We start from the raw sequence: 12,068 nt of genomic DNA, 5'->3' as shown, positions 1-12,068 counted from the left end.
GACTTGCCAAATCCTCAAGTAGTCCAGTCGGCCTTGGCCAACGAACAGGGATGGTCAAAAACCAAATCCCTCTGCACTTAAGGCTCCACTGAACCTAGGTGGGTGTGCCTCTTCCTCTCAAGCACAAAAGAGGTTATTTATAGTGGATTTAAACCTTTTAGCAAGTTTACACAACTGGAAAATTATTGTTCTGCAACTATGCTTTATTATGTGATTTATCTGAATGCTTTGAAAAGAAATGATTGTGAATGTATATTGAAAATGAGATTGCTTTCAGGACTTAAATGAAATCTGCATAGATCAGTTAATATAGGATTTGGGAAGAATGCTTCTCTATCAAGGACCTTGAATGGATACAGATCAAAACCTTAAAAGATCAATAACAAACCAGTGCCTCTATCTAGGGATATATATGATACTTTATGGACAAAATATCTTATCAACTCAAGAGACAATTTCTCATCAACTATGAAGGTTCAATATGTGTTACACAAACAATAAGAACTTAATATTTCACTTAATGCAATGACATGTGATTCACATTATAGCAAATCTATAAACAAATTTATCAATAGGACAAAGATAATCATCAACACAAAAGTGTACACAATATTTGGAAAAAGAAACAGCGAACCTTGTATATTAATCTTCAAGAAATAATCGCATACATAAGCTGAACTTGTAGATACTCCATTACAGATTGCTTGCACAAAATGATACTTCTTCTTCCTATAGACTTCTCTAATACAAAATGACATTTATTCCTTACAGCCATATATTGTTCTCCTGATTGCTCTCCCATTACATACAAAAATGGCTCCCTATAAGTATGTGAATCCATAGGCACATATTATAGGAAACACCCTTTGATACACAGGAGGGAGTTACAAACAATTGTTTTTCAAAGGACACACCCTTTGGTTTACAGATATAATTTAAGGAAAACCCTAAAATACCATACTAAATAATGCTTTAATAATATATCCTTTATCCTCTACTTTGATAACATTTATTGGCAAATATTCATCATCTCCTCAATATCTCCTACACATAAAACAAATTAATCAAATACCTTGATTTTAAACATTAACTACATACCACCTTTGATTAGGTAATAATCCTTCTCCTTTATGAAAAATACTTATTTAGTATAATTCTCTTAAATCAAAGTATTAAATAATTGTTAATATTTATTCATATAAAATAATTTACCCTAATGATAGTTTTTTCATAACCTAAGGTAAACGATTTTATATGGCAAATAGAAGCATATACTTCCCTATGCAAAAATGATATCCATGGAAAAACTTATAATACCTCTTCACCTTTTAGGGATCTTGAATTAGGTTGGAAATATTTTATCACATGAACATACCCTTGCAAATACCAATCAAACCATTAAGTACATTATATAAATAATATACCCTAATAAATATATTCAATTTATAAACCTAGGGCAAATAAAATGCATATGGAAGGATCACTTTAATAAATAAATATTTTTCATCACTTTACTTATGGTAAAAATACATTTTCTCCAAAATAATAATAATCATGCTTTGATCTTTGAAACATTAAAACTATTTACCCTAATGTAAAATTTCCAATTTATTAGATTAGGGAAAATATATACATATGAAAGGAATTCCTTATTGCAATGGATTTTCAATAAATACTATTCATCTCTTTCATTTGTGTAAAAAAAAAATGCATCATCCCCTTTTACAAAATATTCTTTATAATATTCATATTTTGATTTAGAAAAATAAATAATATTTACCCTAATATAAAATGATTCAATGAACTTTAAAGGGTAAAAAAACATATAATGACAATATTCTAATGATTTTCAAGATTTAAAATGACAAAGTATATTCCCTTGTATTTATTCAGAGGAAATCAAAAATATAACCAAGGTCTAAGAATACTTCCTCTGTATCTACCAGTAGAATTTTACAGTCTTCCAGAAATTTATTTCTAAGACTTGAAAAGTATTCTCTTTTTTTTTAGCATCCTATTTCTTCCTTTTATCCATTGGTGAGTCAGTGATCAAGCCAATAGTGCTGGGAAAATGCAGATCTCTGAGCATAGATGAGCATTGGCTTCCTACAAGATATCTATTGTGCACAATTCCACAACCATCAACTAAAACTACAAATGCAATCATATTTGCAAGCTTTTCCATTTCCAGGCATGTTTGAATATCGCCATGTGGTATTTCCAAAAAATAAAATTGATCCTCATTTACCATTAGAAGAACAAAGAACATCTATTATAGCTTCTGATATATCAGTTTTCATTTCATGGGATCCTGACTATTATAAACAAACACCCATTCTGTTGCCCGTAATTGACTTATAGTATCACAGTCAAATTCATTAATATTATCTCATGAATTTGAGTATTGAAGGGTAGAGTTGGATCTCTATTTTTATTGGGTAAAACATGCCTCTTTTAGTTTCCTTCACTGAATTAGAATATGCAGGTCATCACTTGCAAATCTGAGCTTTTAGAAAGCTCGCCAACACTTTAAAAACAATAAAAATATTATAAAAATGCCCACAAGGTGAGATATATGATCCGATAAATCATTTTAAGATTAAAAACATCATTAATCATTCATTTTCAGCTTCAAAAAATGGCCCGAACTATAAAAATGTGAATTTAGTTTTAGCCATCGTGCATTCTAGAACGAATTGATTAATCACCTGAGTGCTTTGTTATAACTTTATCGGAGATCGGGGAGACTTATTTTTTATTACAATGATCTCTCGATGAGTTTCATCCTTTGCCAACCCGCCATGTATAAAGTGTTTAGAACTTTATAAGTCCCATATAAATATGTCTTTTATTCAAAACATTTATTTAAAATGATTTAAACGTATATTCCATAAAAGTATTATTTATCAAATTCAAAATTGAATCTCGATCCTGAATATTTTATCTTTCAAAATGAACTTATATTTTCCTCTTGCAAAATAATAATATTCTGGCTGAATAATAACCTGCAAACATCATACTCAATAAACTTTACATTAGCCAAGAAATTAAATAAATTCCTTGATACTTGGGATTCTGCATAGAGCATCCTTGTATAATAAATATTTGAAAGAATAAACTATATTATTATAAAATTAATTCAAGTAAGAAATATTAACATATGAAAATGACTACTTGAATTAATATTACATTTTACATGAGAATTTAAAATAAATTGCAAACAAGGTCGCTTTGGGAAAAATAGAAAATCAAATCATGGAGGATTAGAAACTATCATCATGATATGCTGTGACATGAAGAATTCAGAGGAATATTCAATTCAATATGAAAGACCTACCATCTTGACCTACAATTTGACCTGGGCTCGCCTTGTCGCCAAGTCGTGATGGGTAACTAGCGAGCATCTTCATTTTGTAGTATAGCGACGACCATTGATCCACCTTCAACCTACTCAATCATTAACTCGCCTTTTCTACATGTGCTTTGTCACTGATCTGCGACAGGTATTTGTCCTGCACTTTCCCTTTGCGGTATAATGACCACCATTGGATCATTCACTCGACCATCAGATCTACCTGACTTGCTCGATCTTTAGCCTCCATCCTCGCCATTCTGTCGTAAAACTTTGGTTGCCTCGAGATGTGTGTCTGCATGCATGGGGTCCATTGGGTTAATCCTTCTTCATGCCAAAAGCCATTTGACTTTCGACAGTTATCATGTGAGTCGCTTTAGACTTAAACATTAAAAGAGCCTATCCCACAAACAATGTGGGATAAAGGCTTTCCCTCTTTTGGACAGCTCCATTTTCTTCAATAATGGTCCTGCAAAATAATTCACTAATATCTGACTGGAAAGATCTAAATTTAGAATTGCATATTATAAATTCAGATAAGTTGTATTTACATTTTCCTTTAGAAAACATATCAAATAAACTCATATGAATCCAAAATTTTAAACGAAGGTCCTCAGATATACATGAAATACAAAGGAATAATTAATTTGACCTGATAGTATTGAGATGAAAAAAAATTATGGTTTGAAAAGGTATACCTGGCTTGATTCTGGAATTTGTGAAATATATACATACCTTGAGCTGACCTCTTGATGGATGCATCAAACCTAGTCTCTGAAAGTTAGAATTGAATGAACCCACTTTATTATAGATGTTACACATGAATGAACATAGAAATCTTCTTTTTGGCATGAATCTAGAACTCTTAAATTTGAAAATTTTAGGGTTCCAATAGTGGCTCTTTCTAGGGACGTATGCTCCATGTGAGCATAGCAAGATCTCAGATATCTCTGGATAAGCAGACCAAAATGAAAATTGAAAATATATAATAGAAAACAAGAGAAAAAATCTATTGCTATAATACAAGAAATACTCCCTGATCATTAAGAGAAGAAATGCTTGAGGTATTGAACATGGACTGGAAATTCCAGCAATTTGCCATCAGTACCCTGCAAGTAATATGAGTTTTTTCCACCCTCTTAAAAGTTGATATAAGGTCCTAACAAGAGTGCATCAAATTTTCCATGTTTTCCTTTGTCTTGGTCTTTGGTATTCCGTTTGCGTACCCATTCTCCCTCCTCAAAAGTTTTGTCACAAGCCCTTTTATCATGTAAAGCCTTAACCATCTGTTGCATCTGAATGTTTCTTTCTTGAGCCTCTTTTCTACATTCATCCAACTCAGCCAATGCCATCAATTTGTCCCCCATAAAGTTCACTTCTTCTGAAAACTCTTCTGTAACAAATTTAGAAATTGGGAGCAAATTACTCAAGGGTAATCTTGCTTCTTTGACATATACAAGCTCATATGGAGCAAATCCTGTGGACTTCTTAACTGTCACTCTATCAACCCATACTACTAATATCAATTTCGAATCCCAAGCTCTTTTATTATCACCCAACATCCTTTTGATAATCTTCAACAAGTTTTTATTGCTAGATTTTGCTTGCCCATTTCCTTGGGGATGGTAAGGTGATGAATAGGACAAAGTGATGCCATAATTTTCACGGAAATCAGAGAACTCATTGGATCTAAAACACATTCCATTGTCTACCACAATCTTTCGGGATACCCCAAATCTAGTTAGAATGTTTTCCAAAAGGAACTTTATCACAACTTTGTTGGTAGTTTGTCTTGTGGGAATGGATTCAATCCACTTAGTAAAATAATCAGTAGCCACCAAAATCCATTTATGCCCACCACTAGATTTGTTTTCTACCTCTTCTATGAAGTCAATACCCCACATCTGGAATGGTTCCTTTGTATGCATGGGTCTGAGAGGAATGACTCCATTATACTTAAGTTTTCCTGAGAACTTTTGACATGCTTCACATTTTCTGATATAAGCATGACTATCTCCTAAAATTTGAGGCCAATAATAACTAGCATTCAAAATTTTATGAGCAATGGTTTTGGCTGAATAATGACCTCCACATATGCCTTCATGTAAATATTTTAAAACAACAGATGCTTGGCACTCATCTAGACACAATAAGAGAACACCATCTCTATTTTTCCAATATAAATCTCCATTAAGTAACACATAATTAGGTGTTTGAAGCTTTAAAGTTCTCTTCTGACTATCATTTAAACTATCTGGATATTTCATGTATTTTAAGTAATATACAATATTTGTATACCAAGGACATCTCTTAATGCTAATTTGTACATCTTCCAACTTTACTTGATTTACCTGTGCTTCTTCAAAATTGGATTCTACCATTAACTTTGCCAAACCCTGACCCCTTACCAACTTTGTGATTTGTAGATCAATATTGAATTCTTGGATCTGATTTATCCATCTACATCTCCTTCAAGTAGTTTTTGATTGTCTGAATATGTCTTTAACAATAGCATTTGGCACATATACAATGACAGTGGCACCAACCAAATAGAGTCTGAAAGATTTTATAGCTTTCACAAGAGCATAAGCATGTTTTTGTTCAAATCATAGTTCAATTCAGATGCTTGTAAGGTTTTGCTAAAAAATGCCACTGGCTGTTCATGGCCCTCGTCATTCTTTTGTAACATGACAGCAACAACGGTGTGGAATGAAGCAAATGAAAACACTTGGAAGGGTTTAGAGAAATTGGGTGATTTTAATACAAGGGCTTCCTTGATGGCTCTTTTGATATTTAGAAAAGCTTCAAGAGCTTCATTAGTACATATTATTTCAGCACCCCTTTTCAACATTTTAGCAATAGGCTTTATCACTACAGAGAAGTTTGAAACAAATCTTATTACAAAGTTAATTTGACCGAAAAAAGATTGAATTGCTTTAACTATTTTTTGAATTTGAATTTTATCAATAGAAGCAATCCTTTCTGTATCGATTCTCACACCATCTTTTGAAACAATATGACCTAACTAATTTCCTTGAGTAACCCCAAAATGACATTTTTTAGGATTCAAAAATATGCCATATTCTGATGCTCTAATAAAAACAAATTCTAAGTCGTTCCAATGATCTTCCACATTTTTAGAATAAGTAGTCAGATCACCTTGGTACATTGCTAAAATATGACCAGTTAACCCTTCAAAGGCTACATCCATAGCCCTCTAGAATGTAGCTCCTTCATTTCTTAACCCAAAAGGCATCCTTGCATACACATAAGTTTCCCATGGTGTAGTAAAGGTTTTATTGTATTTCTCTGACTCCTTGACCTTAACTTGGTTATAGCCTAAAAACCCATCCATCATAGGCAACAATTCATTTCTTGTAACCTTCTACAGTAGAGCTTCCATGTTAGGCAAGCATAGTTATCCTTCAAAGATGAAACATTTAGATTTCGGAAATCTACACATAACCTAATATCACCATTTTTCTTTCATACTAGTACTAAGTTTGACACCCATGTTGAGTGCCTTATAGGCTCAATAATCCTTGCATTTATCATTTTCATTAACTCCTTCACCTTAAGAGCCAAGGTAGGGTTTATAGGCCTTTATTTTTTCCTAAAGGGTTTAGCATCCGGTTTTAATAGTACCTCATGCTGGAAAAGGTCTTCTCTGTATGCTTTAAGGTCATCATATGACCAAGCAAAGACATGTCTATGTTTTCTCAGCAGACTAATCAATACTGCCCTGATCTTTGGTGTGAGCATTTTTCCAATATACACTTCTCTTGGATTTCTCTCACTTGCCAAGTTTATTTTTTCAACACCTTCACACCATCCTAAACTAGGTCTAAAACTAGCCATGTCTTTATCATCAAATATTATTTCCAGCTCTACCAATCCCTTTGGGATTTTATTTGTCTTCAGTTGCAACACCGCCTGCCCAAGTACTGTTTATGTGCCATCCTTGTCTTCTACAAATCCATTCCATTCAATCTACTGGTTTGCATAATGATCTTCATAAAAGAGAAATCTTAGCAGATCCCTATCATCATCAAACACTTGCCAACTCTAAACATTATTAGGAACAGATGGTCAAGTTTAAATTTCAACTTGTGTAATATCATCAAAAGGGATATCATTATGTTTAATTGCCAGGTTAGCCAAAAATTTTGCCAAAATATGATTGGACCTCTCAGTCCAATTAATGGAAAAAGCATCAAAAAGTTCAATATAATCCCAAACCTCATTACTATAACTTCTTAATTTTGTATTTTTTGTAGCAAATTTGCCTCTAACTTGTGAAACAACTAATTCTTAATCACCATAAACTGTTAGTAACTTAATGCCATGCCTATTTGCTAATTTAATTCCTAATAAGAGAGTTTCATACTCAACAATATTATTAGTACATTCAAAATCCAATGAGAAAGAGTATTTAAAATATTCTCCATTAGGTAATATAAACACAACTCCTGCTCCATTTCCATTCTTATTCCAAGCACCATCAAAATACAATTTCCAATTGAAACTTTCATTGTGTTTAACAACCTCTGCAATTTTTTCAATTTCTAAAGGTTTAGAAATACTTACCTGAAAGTTGTCCATATCAGAATGGCAAAAGAAAGTTACTTGATCCAGATCCACTTCCTCTATGAGGTAGGGAGATCTTGGTTCTTTGTTGATTCTTACCTCTGCTCCTTTGATTGAGACAGTAGCATATGATAGATGTAATTGCACATATCCACCTACCAAGTTTGACCACTGTTTGGATAGCAGAATTCTATAGTTCGCAGGCACTTGGATGACTGTTACATCTATTTTATAGGTAGTGTCTGGACAAGATAGAAACATGAACTCAATATCCTTCATGATCCTGACCACTAGGACTAACCTATTATCCATTGCATAACATTTTCCATATGAGTTATCTACCTTTATTCCCAACTCTTTCATGACATCGTCTGGTATAATATTTACTATTGCTCCTGAGTCTATCATGCAGTTTCTTACCATCTTATTATTTATAAGCAGTGTTAAATAAAAAGGATCCACTTGTGCGAAGTTTTTGGTAATGGACATGCCTAGATATATGACAGGAGGATCTTCTTTTGATTTTGGATTTTCTTTATTGGCATCACCAACATTTGATATGATTTTCAGAGTCTCATTCTTGTAATGTGGAAATTTCATCACTTCAAGCAAAGTCATAGAAATTTTTACCTCAGACAATGCTTGAGACATAAAAGTTCCACAATTTGAAAGGGGCTTATTGGTTTGTTTTTTCTCCATAGGCTTGACCAACTTTGGGGCATCAATCTGCTTTGCTGGTTCACTTGGAGCTTCTTTTCCTTTCTTGTCATTTGCCTCCTTGTTCACATTTTGTTTTGAGACTTTTGCGAATATTCCTGCAGGCCTCCCCTATTCAAGATTCACTATTTTGTTTCTCAGCTGGTAATTACTCTTGGCCTACGCAACAACAGCCACTATGAATTCTCTCTTCTTCTCTTCAGTCAAGTTTATCAAAGAATGCACTGATTCCACTTGAAATAATTTTCTCAAGGTAGGGATATCTTCATCATCATCAGAAAAAACCTATTGTATGCTATACTATTGATGGTTTCTCATCCTTTGCATATTTGAATGTTGCTCTTCCTCAGATGAATCCTCATCTCTACCCCACATAGGATCTAATGACAAAACATTAACTATAGGCTCATATTCCTCTTCTTGATTCCAATCCTCCATCAGGCCCTATGAAATCATGTATTGATCTTCATTATGGGGAAGATTGTACACCTTACACCATGAGAAATCTCCCACAAAGTTATTTGCTCTCTTTAGTGGATCTGGAGTTTCTTTACTTAGATTTGGTTTTACTGGCTTCTCATCCTTCCAATTGGTGTTATAAGGCATATCATGGAGTCTGGGCCTATTGAAATTCATTTGCTTATTATTTTTGTATGGTGGTTTTTCATTAAGATTTTGTTTACCTTTTGTGTCCTTAAGCATGTCCATGATTTGAGTATGGTCATCTTTCTTGGGATCCCTAGGATTGTATAACTTTGGATCATCTCTTTTAGCAATTTTACCAACAACCTTCCTATTTTTCTTAATGGTAGCAACAATCTTGAATGCTTGTTGTAGAGTATCAAGTCTATGAGATAAAATCTCATAATGTGTTTCGCTATCAAAAGCACTCAAATAAGATAAAAAATCAGAAATGAATCAACAGGTCTGACATCTCTGGGTATTCTATTTAATACTTTATTAAATCTTTTATTAAACTCATCAACTGATTCATTCTAATTTTCCTTTATACTTGTTAATTCATGAGATGAAAATGAAGGATCATTGTGATCTCCAAATTCTTGCAAGAACAATGTTACAAACTCATCCCAACTACTGATACATCTATTAGGAAGGTTCCTATACCATTCTCTTGCATCTTATGTCAAATATTGAACAAACAACTTCATGAATACATCCTCATGAGGAAACTCAAATTCTTCAATGATATTTTTTACATTAACTACATGTTGTTCCACTAAATCAGTTCCATTTCCTGAGAATTTGGGGATTGTTGATGTTAAATCATTAGTGATCTGATTTGGATAACCAACAATACCAGTGAAATCAAATTTCCTATATCTTTCAATGAGCATAGGCCATCTGTTACCTCGATTGTTAATATTTCCTCTACTGAATCCACCATTTCTGCCATAATTACCATTGTTCCCATTGTTTCCACCACCATTATTATTGTCGTTATTTCCATGATTATCTCCATTTCCATTATTGTTGTTTCTACCTCCACCATTACCATTTCCATAATTGTCATCATTATTTCCATTATTTCCATTGTTTTCCGCATTTCCATTTCTTCCTTCATTATCTTGGTTGTTTCTATTCCTTTCTTCACTTTGATCCCTATGCATGTCCCTCCATCTTCTGCTTCCATTTAATAACGAGTTATCAAAGGTAATAAAAGGCTTCTCTATTCTTCTCATATGAGGGGGACTATATTTAGGTATCTATGGCCTACCTCCCTCACTATTTTCTATCCCTTTGTATCCCTAGTTTTTGCAATACCCAATTTGGTTGTCTCCTAAGGGTTTTGCCGTTTTGGATCCATCTTCATTCAAGACTACCATTTTAAGTATGATTTCATGTAGTTGCTTGTCCTCCTCAGTCAAGATTTCATCACAGAAACCATTATTATCTTCTGCATTTAAGGCATAAAATGGATTTTCCTCCAGATTTTCAGACTTATCACCAGATGAAGAACAATCCTCTTTGCTAGGAAACTTTTTATAGCCCCAGGATGCCATACTTTTTGTTGATTTCTTTTCTTTATATCTTTTCTTAGGACTCAACTCAAAAAGATTATCCTACTCTTTATGCAAAGACCTTCTCCCCTGCATCAATTTTATTAATAAATATCTATGGGTTTCTCTTATTTTCTCAAAATACCAACTATTGTTCATGTATTGAATTGTAGAGTCGCAACCTCCTAAGAGGAAATATTACCAACTTAACTGATCCTCTAGGATACTCCCTCTAGTAGAGTCTGAAATAAACTACCAAAGATTTTGAAAACTTTGTATGATAACTCCCTAGCAGAGCTGCCAATCTATTTTGACTCAGATGGGAAAAACAAAACTTATAAAATATACAATGAAAAAAAACTAGAGATTCTAGGTGAATGTCAAACTATGTATGACAACTCCCCAACAAAGTTGCCAATCTGTTGGTTCCCAAAATCAAAGATTGGAAAATCAAAAGACTTGCCAAATCCTCAAGTAGTCCAATCAGCCTTGGCCAACGAACAGGGATGGTCAAAGACCAAGTCCCTCTACACTTAAGGCTCCACTAAACATAGGTGGGTGTGCCTCTTCCTCTCAAGTAGAAAAGAGGTAATTTATAGTGGATTTAAACCTTTTAGCAAGTTTACACAACTGGCAAATTATTGTTCTGCAACTATGCTTTATTATGTGCTTTAACTGAATTGTTTGAAAAGAAATGATTGTGAATGTATATTAAAAATGAGATTTCTTTCAGGACTTAAATGAAATCTGCATAGATCAGTTCATATAGGATTTGGGAAGAATGTTTCTCTATCAAGGACCTTAAATGCATATAGATCAAAACCTTAAAAGATCAATAACAGACCAGTGCCTCTATCCAAGGATATATATGACACTTTCTGGACAAAATATCTTATCAACTCAAGAGACAATTTCTCATCAACTATGAAGGTTTAGTACGCATTACACGAGCAATAATAACTCAATCTTTCACTTAATTCAATGGCATGTGATTCACATCATATAGAATCTATAAACAGATTTATCAAGAGGACAAATATAATCATCAACACAAAAGTGTACACAATATTTGGAAAAAGAAGCAATGAACCTTGTATATTAATCTTTAGGAAATAATTGCATACATAAGCTGCACTTGCAGATACTCCGTTACAAATTGCTTGCACAAAATGATACTTCTTCTTCCTATAAACTTCTCTAATACAAAATGATATTCAATCCTTACAATAGTATCTTGTTTTTATGACTCTCCTCCCCCTTTTACATATAAGAATAACTCCCTTTAAATATATCAATCAAAAGGCATATATGAAAGGACCCACCCTTTCATTCACAGAAGAGAAAGCTACAGACAGTTACATTCCACAAGATAGACCCTTTGGTTTAATAAATAA

At 33.2% G+C, this 12,068-nt stretch overlaps 1 protein-coding gene across 1 annotated transcript; it reads right to left on the bottom strand.

The window, feature by feature from the left end:
• Window positions 1–4,395: 4,395 nt before the first annotated feature.
• LOC131860331 (uncharacterized) lies at window positions 4,396–10,677 on the bottom strand. Its single transcript, XM_059214733.1, has 4 exons — window positions 10,439–10,677; window positions 10,026–10,297; window positions 4,579–4,745; window positions 4,396–4,461 (listed from the first exon to the last, which is right to left on the bottom strand). The coding sequence occupies exons 1-4, from the start codon at window positions 10,675–10,677 to the stop codon at window positions 4,396–4,398; spliced, it is 744 nt and encodes a 247-aa protein (XP_059070716.1).
• Between the last annotated feature and the right edge of the window lie 1,391 nt (window positions 10,678–12,068).

Source organism: Cryptomeria japonica, chromosome 11 (assembly GCF_030272615.1).
Source record: "Cryptomeria japonica chromosome 11, Sugi_1.0, whole genome shotgun sequence".
NCBI classification, from domain to species: domain Eukaryota; kingdom Viridiplantae; phylum Streptophyta; class Pinopsida; order Cupressales; family Cupressaceae; genus Cryptomeria; species Cryptomeria japonica.
The sequence above is the reverse complement of the archived record's forward strand: the minus strand, read 5'-3'. Positions and strand labels throughout refer to the sequence as shown.

Excerpts from the sequence above, each read along its gene's own strand:
- LOC131860331 (XM_059214733.1), bottom strand. The coding sequence starts at position 10,677 with ATGGCATCCTGGGGCTATAAAAAGTTTCCTAGCAAAGAGGATTGTTCT. Across the intron at positions 4,746-10,025 it reads AGGAAATATTAACAATCGAG|AAGAGTTTTCAGAAGAAGTG; the intron begins GTAACAGATGGC and ends AATTTGTTACAG. Across the intron at positions 4,462-4,578 it reads CTTTTGAGGAGGGAGAATGG|GGTACTGATGGCAAATTGCT; the intron begins GTACGCAAACGG and ends TATTACTTGCAG.